The sequence below is a fragment of the Triticum urartu genome, chromosome 5 (genome assembly GCF_003073215.2).
Source record: "Triticum urartu cultivar G1812 chromosome 5, Tu2.1, whole genome shotgun sequence".
Lineage (NCBI taxonomy): Eukaryota > Viridiplantae > Streptophyta > Magnoliopsida > Poales > Poaceae > Triticum > Triticum urartu.
In genome coordinates this window covers 180984958-181003162 of record NC_053026.1, presented here as the reverse complement: position 1 = coordinate 181003162, position 18205 = coordinate 180984958, and the positions used below count along the sequence as shown (strand labels likewise).

At 44.0% G+C, this 18205-nt stretch overlaps 1 protein-coding gene and 1 pseudogene across 1 annotated transcript; one reads left to right on the top strand and one right to left on the bottom strand.

The window, feature by feature from the left end:
• Positions 1-917: 917 nt before the first annotated feature.
• On the bottom strand, positions 918-17501 carry LOC125508322. The gene is made up of 6 exons (XM_048673005.1): positions 17091-17501; positions 5540-5622; positions 2739-4340; positions 2441-2653; positions 2230-2354; positions 918-1989 (listed from the first exon to the last, which is right to left on the bottom strand). Exons 1-6 carry the CDS (start codon positions 17091-17093, stop codon positions 1121-1123), a joined length of 2895 nt encoding a protein of 964 aa, XP_048528962.1. The 5' UTR covers positions 17094-17501; the 3' UTR covers positions 918-1120.
• On the top strand, positions 8239-8383 carry LOC125511801 (annotated as a pseudogene).
• Positions 17502-18205: the final 704 nt, after the last annotated feature.

The following is an 18205-nucleotide window of genomic DNA, read 5'->3' as shown; positions in this document are numbered from 1 at the left end:
ACAACGTGCAAAGACACCGTTCCTTACCAGTCACTAAACCAATTTCGAAAGGTTATTGACCATTGCCGAAGCACGATCAACTTGGTCATGAAGTCTAATTCCTGCAAGCAATCGAAAAACAAGTAACTATGATTTGCAATCTAGATGTTGCGAGTAAAGATGAAATATTGATGAAAGTTGGGGTTCCATACACGGTCTTGACATGGTTGTTGGACACAAATTAACGAGGCGTTTGTATCGGGAAGCGCTGCTTCTGAAATTTTCTCTTGAATACGCGTTTTGTTTGGTTCGGGCACAAGCGAGTACGGAGCAAAGGGGATTCTGTATCCGGCTGGATCGGTCGTTTTCGCGGATGTGAAGCCCTGTATAAGATAGCGGCGTAACAAAAAACAGACCGACCGAACCAAACAACTGCTACTGTTTTACAAAAGCGCTGTAATCGAAAGCGGGGGTTTTCCACCCAACCAAACGTGTTGTAAGTATATGAACTAAAACCACGACACTTATTATGTATCGGAGGGAGTAGCAGTCCAGTCCAAGACCTTTGCGACATCAGAATTTGACACATAAATCAGTCGGGACTTCTGCCATGTAGGTTGCCCTGTGCCCCTATATATGCAGCCCTCTTCTTGGGCGACTTACTCCTCAGCGGCCTTCCCTGCCCTGCTAGTTACACCCAGAATGCAATGTTACTTGAAGGAATTAAACACCCTTAAAATACTTGAAATAATTACGTCATATACATCAACAACGCATCTAATTAGCCGTGGGGGGCTTATTGAATTATTAATCATTATCAAAAAGCCAACTCACTCTCCAGACCATTATTTGAACGCCAAATTACTAGGAGACGACGGCATCGTCAACAACACATCAGTTTAGCTATTAAGGTTAAATAAATATTTTGAAACAACACATCAGTTTAATAGCTTAGCTATTAAGGTTATTATTAATACAAAAAAGTAACTCACTACAAGAAGAAAAGGCATGGCCAGCATCATTGCAAACGAATGCACTGGGAATAACAGAGAAAAGACTGGCGGCTTGGTAGACGACAATCCATTGCAATTCCAGCAAAATTGTACTCGGCCAGGTTCGTAAGGAGCCTCGGCAGCAAATATTACAGGATTGACCCAGACGATGCTCGGGAACGCGCACTAAGGCTCAGGTCAAGATCTACCTCCTTGCTAGTTTCTACCCTAGGAGTCCATCCAATATGCTCCTGCCGAACTGGGAACAGTTCCAGGCAGGCTTCAGAAGCCACATCATCATCCAATGGAACGAATCCGATGGGCTGGCAGCGCTCCTGCATAGGCGGAGACGCACTGTCAGGTGCCAGATGTACTTGTGCTCCAGTATTACTGCCTACTGCAGATCCGCCGGTCGCAATCTCTTCAGCCACCGAGAATAACAGCGCACCTTCGCTGACCATCTCCTGGATGAGCTTCTGCGCTCTGGGTGTCCGAGCCGTGAAAAACCCAAACAATTGGGTCACGGGAGGCGCTGCCCCACACTCGGCAGAATCGATTGAACTGGGAGTGGCTGCAGCAGGTCCCGCAGAGTCAGCTGATGGCTTGGTGAAGTTTTGCTCATCTTGGTGGTCCACTTCTTCAGGCACATCTGGTTTACTGTCAGCTCTTGGTTGTGTGAAACAGTTTGATCTAGCCTTTGGTGGGTTGGGCTCTGCGGATGACGAATTGTTGCCAGGTGAGTGAAGGCCCATCGTAGCACTCATGGTCGCCTCTTGCCCTCCACAGTTCTGCTCCACCAGCAATTGATTCTCAACATGCACGACATGCTTCACAGTGGAAGTTTCATGATCTGGTGACTCACATTGTACTTCATATTGCCGGTCCATAAAAATGTGTTCTTGTATCTCCCCTTCTTTGGCACATGCTGAACCATCTTGTTCTTCAACTGGATGATCTTTGTCGGACTCATCTTCCCTATGCTTGAACATCCCCCACAGGTAGCGTTTGCCCTGGCACACTGTACATAACACATTTTGATCAACGACTGGTAAAGCCATGGTCTATGTTGCAAAGCAAAGCTTATCCAATCATTATTTTGTTGGCTCAAGAATCGACCTCTAAGTAAGCAGATTGATAATAACCACATAACCGTGTTCAATCTCAATTTAAGCATGTTGACTATGTGGAATGGAATGCCATGTGTAGCATATGAAGACAATGCAGAAATAAGAAAATTAATCTCCAGTTGGACACGTACAATGATATTGCGCTGGCAACATTGTGGAGGGGAAGATTAGCAGCTCAGCGACACCAATAACAGCTTGTAAGACAGCACCACTATCAATGCTTTCCTCCACTGGACCATCCGATTCTTCATTTGGGCTAGAGATGAGGACATGGGACCTTTAGTATCACAATGAGCTGAAGAAAAAGATGCCGAGAATCATAAAGGCAAACACATTACACACCTCGCACTGGGCGGGAAGAAATACAATGCAATGTCGCCGTCAGTAGGTCTTGAAGTCCTCCAACTCTGTGGCCAGGCTTCCAACTGAGGGAGCTTGATTACTTTAACTACTGGTTGCAACGACCTTGACAATTCCCGCACGAACACACAAGCTGTTGTCGACAGGTGTGCAGTCAACGAGATATATACTTCGTTGTTTATCTTAAGTATTCCACTGTTGACATGAAAACAGAAGAATGGGGAGACATCAGTATTTCACACAATAATAATATAACTATGATTGTTGAGGAAAAGCAGACCTCCAGATAGGTTCATCAGTGGGTTGTGAGTACATAGAACATTGCTGATTGGCAAACTCTGAATCAAATGCCATTCTGGACACGAGAACAGGATCCGTTGCAACTAAAGTTTCTGATGTCAACTTTGAAGCATCATCAAGAGCACATTTACGATTACTGGTACCTATTAAAACCTCTTCATCTTTGTTATCTTCATTCGCCTCTATATTTCTCCTCCGTTTCTTCACAGGCTGAGTAATCTCACAAGATTTTGGAATCAAAATATCTAGGTGTACAGCATTGAGATTTTGACCATTCAAATCACCAGTCTGTACAGCTTGTTCGGCACAATCTTCCATTCCTATTCTACGCTTGCTCAGTGATCCATCACACTCAAGCGACCGATGATTATAATCTTCTGACTGCACATCCTCAGCCTCTTCTTCATCATCGTCCAGTACAATGAGCTGTATTTGCTTCCCTTGATTGTCCTTAACACAATTCTCCACGGTATAAAAATGTTCCGCTGATGTATCACTGTCCTCCAGAAGAACGATTTCTTTCAAATTGGTTCCTGGGAAGGAACCTGAATCCACCCTATCCAGTAGTGTTGATGGTACACTCTGATTTCCCCGTGCTACGACTGGTGTAACATGACCCATTGGATTTTCAATTTCAACATTCCCTGGCGACAGGCAGTCACTGTCCTTTGAGGGGTTCAATTGCCTTGCATCACCTAGAGGAGGTTCAAATTCATCCAATGGGTTTTGGAGATTGATTTGTTTTACCCTTGCTGGCAAACAATTTGCAACACAATCATTGTTTAATGTATGAACACAATGTCCATGGTCAATCTGCTGATTCTCCTCTTTGCCTACCTTGGATGTTTCAATGGTCATGACTTCACAGGAATGAAGTGCCTTCCCACTATCACAAGAAATATTGGGTACACGCTGATTTCCCCGTGCTACGACTGGTGTAACATGACCCTTTAGATTTTCAATTTCAACGTTCCCTGGCGACAGGCAGTCATTGTCCTTTGAGGGGTCCAATTGTCTTGCATCACCTAGAGGAGGTTCAAATTCATCCAATGGGTTTTGGAGATTGATTTGTTTTACCCTTGCTGGCAAGCAATTTGCAACACAGTCATTGTTTAATGTATGAACACAATGTCCATGGTCAATCTGCTGATTCTCCGCTTTGCCGGCCTTGGATGTTTCAATGGTCATGACTTCACAGGAATGAAGTTCCTTCTCACTATCACAAGAAATATTGGGAGCATTGCAATCTCGTGTAATGGTCTTGTTACCCATTGGTTGCATATCTGACCCCTTTTGTTTGTGCTTCCTTAGCAAAGAATTCTTGCTTGACGAACATTTCTTTCTTCGAGATTTACATTTAGACTTCTCTGACTTACTATTATGGTTTCTACATGGCCCTGCTTCCCTGGTTGACCTCACACTTAAGGTACTTGCCCGGCGTACTACAGAACCAGAACGAGCATGTTTTGGCGCCTTCTGCAAAAATCCCTCATAAGTAACTTCACCATGCTTTGGCAGGCATTCATCACAGAACCAGCGTTCTACTAATGATCCATCAAAAAGAACCTTGGCCAAACAGTATCTACAAAATGATTACTCACAATAAGCAAAGAGCAAGTAGCACTTTTCCGGAAACCAACAAAAGATAAGAAGCGTAGTAACAGAACTTATTGGGTTTGTCCTGTAAACAATGTATGACATCTGATGTGATCAATAATAAGTTCCCATGAGAACATTAAAACTTATTGGGTTTGTCCTGTAACAAGCATAACGTCAAGAAATAAAATAGATTTGATTGAGTATTGATTTATACTTCCACCATGAGTGCAGCCAAAACTTTTACGGGACAAGTGGTGAACAGATGAGCAAGCTATGAATGCAGCCACCTATTTTGCAAATGTTTCAACAATCTAACTAATTTGTTGCAGCAGCTATTGAAAACATAGCACCATGATAATATATTGTCCAGAAATCAACAGAAGCAGACATGAGTTGCAACTTGCAAGGTCTAAGAAACATTCATATGTGAGGTAGAAGTTCCGCAATCATCCATGCATTATGCATCCAGGAAACGTACAAAAAGAACTTGGAAGTATCTGTCCACACAGTCACTATTCAGAGATTGCTACATAATTATATCATCATAGGTAAATTAATACTAAGAAGTGACAGCACATATTAACTATATGCTCCGGAAAATAGACAGTGCAACACATATTTTAGCCTTGTTAAAGGTAAAGGCATGTGATGTGCTATTAGTTCCCTTCATGGAAAAGTTTGGTTCCTACATTGATAAGTTTTAGCACTTTAGACTCCCAATGATTAGTGTTGCTTCAAATTGTACACCATTATTTGCCAACATGTTTGAGTGCAAAGCGTTAGCACACTACATCACTTCCTGGATGTATACATTTTAGTATTCCTTTTCTGACAAAAAATATTATGCATGTACTCCCTCCGTTCACAAATATAAGATGTTTTAGATCTTTCAATATGGACTACATACGGACTGAAATGAGTGAACAAACACACTAAAATGTGTCTATATACATCCGATTCACAAATATTAAAACATCTTATATTTATGAATGGAGGAAGTATTAAACATCTTACAGAAAAAGCATTTTAATACACAGGACAGGTCTGGAATTATCATCAGACTTTTCTTACATTGAGCTGACTACTTAGTCTTTATACAAACAGCTATCAACGAAGCATCTATGCTAAATTGCTGCATGCTGTATTTAGAGGAAAATAATTATAGTGGATAAAAAATCATACTGGTGCATGGCACACTTGCAGTGATCGCAAGATAGCAAAAGATGTCCATAACCAACATCTCCACAGATTTCACATACAGCAGCCTGCATGGTGATAAAAAAAATGTTAGGGAAGTTATACACAGTACTATCATAAAGAAACAAATAGAATGGTGAAAAGGTGAGGAGAACGGAGAAAACAAAAGGAATGAAGAAAATAGAAAAGGAAGAAAGGTCTATGCACAACAAACAGAATGGAAAAGGATAGAAAACATGAGGAAATGGGAAAGGAAGTAGGGAGGATTATGGAGGCGTAGACATGAATAGATTAAGCAATTTAGACAGCAAAAAGCCATCGATGGGTATAGTAGTTAAATACCTTGAGGCCCTGCTTCAAACTATTTTCTCAGATCTAATAAACTTGTGAGTTTAGCCATAAATTTCTCAATATAGTCACTTCAATATGTTGCAAGGGAAAATATCTGTGCTTTAAATCACGTTCCTTCACAGGCAGACGTAGGGAATTGGTATTTTGGCATTAGCAGGCTCGCTCGTAGGCTATCCTACACATAGTTGGTTGCCACATGATACATTTCAGTAGTTTCAAATATTAGGCGTGCGCACTAATATGTAATGACCTTATATTCAAACTTACGAGTATAGATTGCGACCCAACACTTCTTTTTTTAATGCTATTGTGATCCAACACATGATAGACGTACATTGTCTAAGAAAAACTTAATGTACAATGTTTCCTTACTTGTAAATATCTGTAGAAACTAAATTAATTACCTTATCCTTTCAAAAATAGTTGTCACATTTGACTTAGGCAGAACTACGCGATCATCGGGGTTTCGTGCAAAATCACCAAAATCACCAAAATGCCTTCATAACTACTACCTCCTTTTCAGTTTAGTAGGCCTGCGCGTATCCCTAGATTAACAATTTAACCAATATAATACCAGCAATATCTCCCAATTTTATACCACTTGAAATTTCTAATGATATATATTTTGTGATATATAAATTGTATTATGTTGGTCAAATTGTTAATCTAGGAATACACGCAAGCCTAATAAACCAGAACGGAGGTAGTAAAACATATGCCATGGGCCTACAAAATGTATCGTGGAGTGGGTGGGGGTGGATAAGTGTAACTTGTGAAATGTGACTTTGTGAAAGGTGAGGTGACATGTATTTGTGACCAAATCACATGGTCAAAAGTGTAAAGTAAACATGAAATGAGGGACTAACAGTCAAGAGTATCTTGAAGAGCTGGCTAGCCCTACCGGCTATCAGATCCATATGACAAGTGAATGTGAACGGATAGAGCAACAATTAAGAGTGTACAGAAAATGCAACCAATGTTTACAGGACAAATTTGATGCATGTAGCATAGAGTAGCTACTAGCTACTGAGGCTACAAAAGTAGTTGATTTGGATTTGAGCATGGATGGTGCTCAACTGCTGATTACAAATACTTGAAGTTGATCAAAATCACTAGAATACAAGTATGTTGTCATATATCATACAAAACAGACATACCGTAAACCATATATAACAATAATCAACCAATCTGCAACCGTAAATCCCCGAGACTCTAAAACAAAGTTTTATACCAAATAAAATAGCTCCATATTTCCATGCCATTGCAAATGGGCGGCGGCGGAGGTGCTCCATTCCATGTTTATGGGATGGAGATGTCCTATTGGAGGAAGCAGGAGCGATTGCTACTCACATTTACTCCTTCTATAAGGAGCTCCTCATGGCAAAGCCACGATCCAGGGTTTCTTTGGCTGCTGACTGCTAGCCGGTGGAGGCCAGGACCTTAGCGAATGAGAATGCAGAACTTACTCTGCCAAACTCGCCAGAGGAGGTTGGTCGAACAATTGCTGAGATGAAGGCTAATTCGGCCCCCGGGCCAGATGGCCTCCCGATCTCCTTCTTCAGGAAGTTCTGGGCGCAACTCCGGCTGATGATTATGATAATGTTCCACCAATTTTATATTGGGACATTGGACATGTCCCGCTTGAAATTTGGTGTCATTACCCTAATCCCCAAAATAGTTGGGGCGACAAATATCCGACACTTTGGGCCGATCAGCCGATCATGGTGATCAATGTTCTTCAACGAATCGTATGTAATGTGTGTGCGACGCAGTTTGCCCTCGTGGTGGAACGCCAGTTCGCTTTTCTGAAGGGGCGTCCTATACATGGCGGAATTTTGGCTCTTCATGAAATTGTTCATATGGAGTGCCAGAAAGGCGTATTCCTTAATCTCAACTTCCAAAAGGCATATGATCGCCTTGACTGGTCCTTCCTCCGCCTAGCCTCAGAGTGGAGGTGGTTCAATGACCATTGGTGTTGTTGGAACATGCAGTTGATCATGAGCGGTAGCACAACACTTAACATCAAAAGGGAGGTGGGCCTATCCCTCCCCCCTCCTCTTCAACCTTGTAGTTGATGCCCTTCCAGCCATCCTGGATAAGCCTAGGATGGCATGTCACATTCTTGGTGTGGTTGGGCACTTCTGGGTGTGGTTGGGCACATTATTCCTGAAGGTGGTGTGACCCACCTCCAATATGCAGATGACACCATTGTTAGACTTAATTATGTGTCCGTTCATGTGAACCGTCCCAGGCATATGAGGGATCGGTGGTAGGCTCTAGAATATGCAGTGGAGTTTTATGGAAGGTCTTTCCATCTCCTCAACCTGTAACGCTTGATGGATGACGATGATCTGGTGTCTCATTTGTTGGCTGGGCTTGACATGGAATATAATCCTCTGGTGGCCTCGGTGTTGGGGAGATCAGCAACAGATCCCGTCTCCCTCAATGATCTGTACGCCCAGCTACTCAGTTTTGACACCCGTATGGAGATCCTTCAAGGAGGCCGCAGCTCCGTACTGCAAGCTAACTCTGCCGCTCGCTCTGGACGTGGCGGACCAAGCCAGCGTGGCCGAGGAGGACGTGGTGGCCGTGGTCCAAACCGTGGAGGCCGTGGTGGCCCAATGTAGCGCCCCGAGACCGATGTGCCAGGTGTCTTCCAGTTATTCGCTGTTGTTGCCTTGTCATTGCTTGCATGTCATGCTTTTCATATCATGTCATCATGTGCATTTCATTTGCATACATGTTCGTCTCATGCATCCGAGCATTTTTCCCGTTGTCCGTTTTGCATTCCGGCGCTCCTATGTCACCCGGTGTCCCTTTCTACCTCTTTTCGTGTGCGGGCATTAAACGTTTTCGGATTGGACCGAGACTTGTCATGCGGCCTTGGTTTACTACCGGTAGACCGCCTGTCAAGTTTCGTGCCATTTGGACTTCGTTTGATACTCCAACGGTTAACCGAGGGACCGAAAAGGCCTCGTGTGTGTTGCAGCCCAACACCCCTCCAAAGTGGCCCAAAACCCACCCAAAACTCCCTCTATCATCTCGGTTGTTCGATCACGATCGCGTGGCCGAAAACCGCACCTCATTTGGACTCTCCTAGCTCCCTCTACCTATATATAAGTGTCTCCCTCCGTTTTTCTCGCGCAGATCAAACCCTAGTCTACCACCTCCCCGCGCCGCCTCCCCCGTCCACTCCTGCGCCGCCACGTCACCGCCGCCATCTTCTCTCTCCCCAGCCCTGCCGCCGGCCCGCGCGGCCCGGATCGGGCCCGCGGGGCCCAAACGTCGCCGCCGCCACCCGAGGAGAGCGCCGTGCCGCGGCTCCTCTCCCGCCGGCCACCGCTGCTCGCCGGCGCACCCCGCCGCCTCTGACTATCGCCACCGCGCCTCGCCTCCTTCCCGCCGGCGCCGCCCTTCGCTGGCGTGGCCCCGCCGCCGCGGGCCTCCTCCACCGCGCCCCGGCGACCACGCCTCCACTCCGGCCACCTCTCCGGCGCCAGATCCGGTGAGCCCCCGGCCACGCCAACCGTCTCCGTCCCTGTTCCGGCAAAGCTCCGGCGAGATCCCGGCTGCCTCGGTTTCCGCGCCCGATCTGGATCCAGATCCACCTCGGTTGACTTCTCCCCCCGAAACCCTAGTTTATTTGCATACTTTGACGCATCATAATTTCATCATCGTGGCTCCGATTCGTGCGTGTAGCATATCAAAATGTTCGTCTCGACGAGTACATCATTTCATGTCATTGCATCATTTTCATTTGAGCTCATCTTGATGCCCGAGATGCTGTTGGAAGATGGCTATGTGATGATTATTTCAGATTTGTTTCAGCAAATGGACTTTTGTCATTTTTGCCATGATTAATGTGTGCATGCTATGATCCTGAGCTCTACATGTGTTTTGTAGAATGCCATGCCATCTTTACAGGGGTGTATGTCATGCATTTTTATGATCTTTGTGGTGACTAGCACAAACGTGCAAAGTAGCTTACTCAATGATGCTGATTTCAGGGACTTAGAATTTCACTAAGTCCTTATCCTGATATTGTTTTTATGCCATATGTTCATGTTGTTTCCTAGTGATCCGTGCCTCTTTTGAGGATGATCAGTAAGGATGTTTTGTTAATATTGTGGTGCTCTATCCATCCATGTCCTTGTTTGCATTTATGGAGCACCCTAGCTTGAGTCAATCGAGCTCTACTTTTGCTATAAAATGTTCCTGGCAGATTGTTAACATGTTTAGCGATTTTGCCGAGCTTGTTGTTGATCCATACCTGCTATGTTGTTGTTCTTACCATCTCTAGTTTCTATGCCATGTAAATCTGAGAATGGTTTCATACTTAAACCATACTTGAACCATACCCGTACATGTATCTCTCAAAACCATACTTGAACCATACCCGTTTAATGCTATTTTCAGCCCAACCAAAACTAAACCATTTATTTTTTCACCCAAACCAATTTAAACCCAATACATAACCGTGGGTTTAAACCCAATACATAACTATGGGTTTGCTTCAATGTATATATGATTGCACAAATCGACATGTTAAGAAGCAAAAAATGACATAGAAAAGGCATAAGTGCATCTACAACAATTTGGGAACAAAGTTATCGTTGAGATACGGTCAACACACAACAAGAGTCAAAAAGACAATGCCCACAGCTGAAAAGCTCACTGACAAGTGTATTGAAACCAATTGCTTAGCTAAAGCACAAGCAAACACATTCGATTTGCATGTGGTGTTTCCTCATAATACAGAATTACATAGTGCATCGTAGCATGTACGCGGATCAAAGATACTCATTGTCGATGCGTCCTTGCTTATTGCACATAACCAATGCCCAGAAACCGGTTTGGACCCATAGTTTATAGCCGTTAATAACCAAACTGTTTAAGCCCATAACCAACTATACCCAAATTGGTTTCTTCACATACCCAAACCAAAACCAAACTAAAAAAGATTCAGCCCAATAAAACTATAACCAATCAAACCCAAAGTAAGAACCGAACCGTTTCACCCAGTTTTTTAATAACCATTCTCAGGTTTAATACCATGTCTATTTGCTGGGTGTATGCTTAGTTTGTCATGCAATGCCTCGTAGTGAGTGCATCGGGCTCGTAAACATGCCTTCTCGTTATCTGTTTTGCATACTCCAGTTTTTCACTAAGTCTGAATCTGTTTATGTTTTTGCTATGTTCACATGCTTGCAATTGTATTTTCTGATCCCTTTTGGCTCATGGTCACTAAAGGACTTTTGTTACATGCTTTGAGTAGCTTCATGCCATGCCTTGCTTTGCCATGATATGTTCCTGTAGCATGTAGTTACCGTGCTCTAAACATTGCTTCCTGATGATAAATTCCTGACATGCTGTTAATTTCACCAAGTCTGAAACCTGTTATCTTTTGCACTTTGCCATGCTTGTTTGAACCTGTTAATGAGTGAATTAGCCGTAGCTCAGTGTTCATCTTTTGTCAAGCATCATGAGTGGATCCCTGCCATGTATTTTGTTGCCATGTTTGAGTGTTGTAGCATATTTATCTTGATGCATTTAGATGGCTACTTGCTGTTTATCGCAAACCGGTGCCATATTTGTTTTGCTTGCCATTTCCAAACCGTGCATCCGATTCCGGTGATCTTTATATCGATTTCGACCGAAATCAACTCCTCTTTCCAGTGGCACTCCTGGATTTCCAAGTTGAGGCCAGGTTCAATCTTTTTTTTCCAAATCATGCATATGCACCGCATACCGCATCCCGCATATCATACCATGTTCATGTGTTGGTTGTTTACTATGTTGTGTGCTTCTTTCCGGTGTTGCTTCTTCGGGTTGGTTCCGATAACGTCGCGTTTGTGAGGACCCGTTCGACTACATCCGTTTGTCTTCTTCATGGACTCGTTCTTCTTCCTTGCGGGATTTCAGGCAAGATGACCATACCCTCGAAATCACTTCTATCTCTGCTTGCTAGATGCTCGCTCTTTTGCTATGCCTATGCAACGATACCTATCACTTGCTTATCATACCTCACATATTGCCATGTCAAACCTCTAACCCACCTTGTCCTAGCAAACCGTTGTTTGGCTATGTTACCGCTTTGCTCAGCCCCTCTTATAGCGTTGTTAGTTGCAGGTGAAGATTGGAGTTTGTTCCTTGTTGAACATGGATATTTTGTTGGGATATCACAATATCTCTTATTTAATTAATGCATCTATATACTTGGTAAAGGGTGGAAGGCTCGGCCTTATGCCTGGTGTTTTGTTCCACTCTTGCCGCCCTAGTTTCCGTCATATCGATGTTATGTCCCGGATTTTGCGTTCCTTACACGGTTGGGTTATAATGGGAACCCCTTGACAGTTCGCCTTGAATAAAACTCCTCCAGCAAGGCCCAACATTGATTTTACCATTCGCCACCTAGCCTTTTCTTTCCCTTGGGTTCTGCAGACTCAAGGGTCATCTTTATTTAAACCCCTGGACCAGTGCTCCTCTGAGTGTTGGTCCAACCTGTCAGCTGCCGGTGGCCACCAGGGACAACTCTGGGCTGGCCTACCAGAACCTTGGACAATCCGGTGTGCCCTGAGAACGAGATATGTGCAGCTCCTATCGGGATTTGTCGGCACATTCGGGTGGCTTTGCTGGACTTGTTTTACCATTGTCGAGGATGTCTTGTAACCGGGATGCCGAGTCTGATTGGAATGTCTTGGGAGAAGGAATATCCTTCGTTGACCGTGAGAGCTTGTAATGGGATCTGTGTAGCATTTGGGGTAGTCTTCTTTTATTTTGGGTTCCGTAGTCGGACCTTGTGTGTATCTGGTTGATGTAATGCTTTATTCATATAATTGTGTGAAGTGGCGATTGTAAGCCAACTATGTATCTCTTTCCCTTATGTATTACATGGGTTGTGTGAAGATTACCTCACTTGCGACATTGCTTTCAATGCGGTTATGCCTCTAAGTCGTGCTTCGACACGTGGGAGATATAGCCGCATCGAGGGCGTTACACCCAAGGCAAGGTCAAGGTGGAGGCCGTGGGAACCAAGGCGGACCGTCTAAGCAGATGTGCCAAGTCTGTTTCAAATTCAGCAACCACACGGCACTTGACTGTTGGCATCGTTTTGATCCAGACTACGTTCCTGATCATGGACGTCAAGCAAATTCCATGATGACCTCCTACGGCGTTGATACTAATTGGTACATTGACTATCAGAGACCACATCACCGGAGAACTCGACAAATTAACTATCAGAGACCGGTACCACTGCCATGACAAGGTTCACACCGCAAATGGTGCAGGTATGGAAATTAGTCACATCGGTAGCGCTACTATTCATACCCCAAATAACAAACTCCATCTCAAAAATGTTCTGCATGTTCCAAAGGCAACAAAAAGTCTCGCCTCTGCTCAAAAACTTGGTATCGATAACAATGCTTTTGTTGAAATTCATCCAAATTTCTTTGTCATCAAGGATCAGGTCACAAGGAAGGCTCTTCTTCAAGGCAGATGTGAAGGTGGTCTTTATCCACTCAAGTCATCCTCTCCAATGTCAATAAAGCAAGCCTACGGTGCCATCAAACCATCATCGACGAGGTGGCACCATCGCCTAGGGCATCCGTCTTTGAAAATAGTTCATAAAATTATTAGCAATAATGAGCTTCCTTGCTCTCAAGAGTCGAGCATTGAGTCGGTTTGTGATGCTTGTCAACAAGCAAAAAGTCATCAATTGCCCTATCCCAAGTCTACTAGCATATCAAGTTCACCTCTGGAATTAGTGTTCTCCGATGTTTGGGGTCCTGCACCAAGCTCCGTTGGTCGAAACACTTATTATGTGAGCTTCATCGATGATTTCAGCAAGTATACATGGATTTATCTCTTAAATAAGAGGTCTGATGTGTTTTCCATTTTCTTAAATTTTCAAAGTCTTGTTGAACATAGACTTGGTAAAAAAATTCTCACCATGCAAACCGATTGGGGAGGCGAGTACAGAAGATTAAACACCTTCTTTCAAAAAATTGGCATCACACACCATGTATCATGTCCGCATACCCATCAACAAAATGGGTCGGCCGAACGAAAACATAGACATATAGTCGAGATGGGACTAGCTCTTCTTGCGCAAGCATCCATGCCACTAAAATTTTGGGATGAGGTTTTTGTCACCGGCACATACCTCATTAACATTTTACCTAGCAAAGTCATCAACTATCAAACGCCCATAGAGCGTCTCTTTTCCATCAAACCAGATTATTCATCGCTTCGAATTTTTGGTTGTGCATGTTGGCCACACCTGCGCCCATATAACTCTCGCAAACTCGAATTTTGTTCAAAGCAATGTGTTTTTCTTGGCTTCAGTCCTCAACATAAAGGTTACAAGTGTCTTGATATTTCTACTAGCCGAGTGTATATTTCTCGCGACGTTGTCTTTGATGAGTCCATTTTTCCCTTCACAAATCTTCACTCGAACGCCGATGCACGACTCCGCCAAGAAATTCTACTTTTGCCTCCATCTCTTGTTAATTTTGGGGATGGATTAGTAGGCGCTGACCAGACATACTAATCCCTCCACCAGGAGTCTCACGTCTAATGTGCAGGTCACGCAGAATAGCAGTACTGAAAATCACGGAGGAAACACTGCAGCAAATTCAGAAACGGGGGATGAACACATGCCACACGGAGTGACGGAGATGCAGAAGATCAGGGCCACGATCCCGGAACAGATTCGCTTGGATCCGCTGTCAGCGCGCGATCCGAGGGCGATTTTCCCGCCCACCACGCCCGATCCGAGGCGACTAACTGATAGTTGATACCATCAACTTCAAGTTCCTTCTCCTCTGCTTTCAGGTCATGTGTGGCCTTAGAGATGGGTGTGGCGGATCATGGGGGTTGGGGGGAGGGGGCTTGTGGTTGCAGCTTAATAAAACGAAGTATCTATAGTGCGGCCCTCTTCTTACGTGTGAACATAGGAAAGGGTCTCAATTCTGGAAGTATATTCAGTCGATCAAGCATGAGATTCAACTGGCTTTTCGTTTCTATAGGAAATGGAGATGACACCCTCTTCTGCGTGGACCCGATGATGTTGGTTTCCTCAGACACTAAAAATGGGAACTGGAATGTCTCGTTACGACGAATATTTGGCCCTGAGGAAACTGTTGCTTGGCCTGCCTTTCGGCGGCCCTCCCACCGATGCTTACGGACCATCCAGACGCCATATGTTGGCGTTTGACCCCTTTGGGGTTCTTCTCTGTTGGCTCAACATATAGCGCCCTATGTCATGTGCTGACTCTTGCGTGGACCACATCTTTGTGGAAAGCGCCCCTCGGTGTAGATCAAGATCTTCATGTGGCAGCTTCTGCGTGATTGCCTTCCATCGGGGACAGAGGTTCTCAAGCGGCATGGCCGACATCAAGCAGGTCTTTCATTTTTCATTTCGTTGGTTGTTTCTTGTTCCTTGTGCTTGTAAGCTTTTTGGTAGCGCTTTGTATTTGTCGTTTTCTTTTCCTTGTAAGATGATGGTCGTCATAATTCCTGGCCGGTTGAGAGCTTTGTTAATTCAAAGTCGAGCTCGTCTTGAGCCTTCGTTCTATAGCATTCACCTGGGACCAAAGGTGCTCAGTATGGGCACCACCTAGTGCATTGGTGAGCATAGAACCACCGTGTAGTGCATTGGTGAGCGTAGAAGTATCTCGGCAAAACAAGTATCTCGCAAAAAAATTTATAACCTTCTCCAGTTGTAACAGATATATTGTTTGCCTATATTCTAGGTTTGGATTGAGAAAATGCCAAGCATAACAGGAAAAGGAACAAACTATGTGTATTCTTCGTAACCATATCGGGATAAACTCAATTTATCAAATTCCAATGAGACCTCTTGAAAAACATCTATAAAACTATCTATTCGAATGTGAAAACACATACTAGTTACCATACGATATCCGATCTGAGTGTGACTGGTCAGTTGGTCGGATATCATGCTACATACTGGCAATCAGAAAAATAAGGGGAAAAATCATCAACATCCTGATACTTGTTGGTATCTACATGGCCTTGAAGAGGTGGAGAGGCCCAACCCACAAAGAGACAGCAACAAATGAATGCCTTGTTTCAGTATTTCGAAATCCTATAGGAATTCATAGTAAGGTCCTGTACAGTGCAGGTGCCTGGACAGCTGCCCCAATAAAAATATCCAGTTTTTTTTTGTGCACATCAAGATAAGCCGGTGCTTGGAGAATGAAACGAGTGCTTGAGTTTGCTTCGGTCCTGTCCTGGTGCTTGCCAAAGTAACCATCCCTTTTCCCATACAGTTCTAACATGTCTACTTAACGTAAGCACCTATGTGCATTGCAAGTCAAATTTTTATTTGAGACGCAAGGATTGTCTCTCCTAAGGCCCTGTACAGTGCAAGATGCTTAGGGAAGGTGCTTAGAGAAATAAATCAGGCTTTACTTAAGCGTCTACCCTGTACAAATAGGCACTGGTGCTTCAAAAAAGCCGGTTTATTCTTCTAAGCACCTCCTTAAGCACCTACCATTGTACAAGGCCTAATAAGCCTTGTACAATGCAAGGCGCTTAGGGGAGGTGCTTAGAGAAATAAACATTAGTTTCTTTAAGCACGGTGCTTATTTATAGAGGGTAGACGCTTAATTAGGTATCTCTCGTGTAGAAATAGGTACCGGTGTTTAAGAGAAACCCTGTTTGTTTTCTAAGCACCTAGCATTGTACAAGTCCTAAGTACTGGTGCATAAGCACCCAACATTGTTTAAGGGCCTCCCTAAACACCTAGCATTGTACAAGACATCAATTTTGTGCTTTTCTCATTCTTAAGTTTTCAATTTCCTGCAATCCAAAAAGGCCCTTAAACAGATTGGCCTTTCACTGGGCCGAATAGGATTTGCGTCCACCACAACAATACCCAAGTCGACAATAAGCCAACATCTCTATGCACAATCGATCAGAAAAAACATCTCTGTTTTAGATTACCAACGAATCGGCTCTGGCTCTGGTGTGAAACAAAAGAAGAAGAAAAAACTACTACTCCCTACACATTTTTAAATATTTGTCTTTCTAGATTTCAACAAGTGACTACATACCGAGCAAAATGAGTGGATCCACACTCTAAAGTATGTCTATATACATCCGTATGTAGTAGTTTATTTGAAATCATGAGAATAAGAGATGAGATAAGAGCGCGTACCATGTCGCACCACCTTCCGCCGCTCCAAATAATCTCCCCGGGACACAAGCACAACGGCTTGGGCGTCCTGAGCTCGGACGAAATCAAACCTCCCAAATCTCCAAGAAACTGGATTCAACAGAGACCTCGGGAATCCATCCAGCACATTCCCCGCGCAAAACCCATCCTCTCCACGAAACCTTCAAAGATGGAAACGGGGTCACATCGACCTCAAGAACTTCTTTTAATGGCCGAGAGATTTTGGAGGCGAAACCCCGCTTCTCTCCGGTTGTGCTTGTGCTGGTGAACCCAAGGTTGCAGGCTGGGAGCGGGGGAGGGAGAGGCCGCGTGCGTGACACAAGAGAGGGCAGCAGCAGGTGAACGGAGCAATAATGGCTTCCTTCCTGGGACGGAGCAGTAGGATTAGGATGATTAACGGAAGCTGCGTGACAATGCCTTCGTATTTATAGGGGCTTAACGCCTTAGCGTAGGTTAAGGAAGGCCCGGAAGGAAACCGTCCACGTAAACCGCGGCGATAGACGAGATCGGGCGCGTAAAATGTGGTTGAATCCCGATTTTGATGGTGATTGTGTTGGGCTTATCTCTATTTTTAATGGATCAGTTGATAGTCTCGTATGGTTTATTTTCGTCTCATCACTTTTAACCGTTTTATTTCGCTGGATTTTTTTCGTCCCTTTTTTCATCCCATCGGTTTAGTTTCGCGTCATTTTCACGTACAACGAAAAAAATCTGAATGGATCAGAACTTTTCATTCTGACGCAAGTTATTGACGAATGTTTTTATGTGAAAGAATCAATCACGATCAATCTCTAAATATCAAATCTAAATTAATCAATCTTACCTTAAATTGCTCAATCACATTAATCTCTGCTCCTCGCAGTCCATGCGTTGTTTCTTTCATTCGCTTCCATCACCTCTCTTTGTTTTTTTTCTTGCAGCAATCTCTATTCCTAATGGACGAGTTGGTTGAATAGTCTTATCATTTTCGTCTGGGTTTTTTTCGTCTCAGCTTCCACCACCCGCCACCTTGCACTGGTTTATTTTCGTCTCACCTCTCACCACTCCTCCTTCCATTTTTATCTTCGGTTACTAAACCCGCCAACTGATTTTTCTTC

Bases quoted from the DNA above. Each gene is read 5' to 3' on its own strand.
- LOC125508322 (XM_048673005.1), bottom strand. The intron at 2,355-2,440 runs GTGTGTAATGTG...CCTCATCTCTAG, and splicing joins TTCTTCCCGCCCAGTGCGAG to CCCAAATGAAGAATCGGATG. The intron at 1,990-2,229 runs GTACGTGTCCAA...TGTTATGTACAG, and splicing joins GTTGCCAGCGCAATATCATT to TGTGCCAGGGCAAACGCTAC.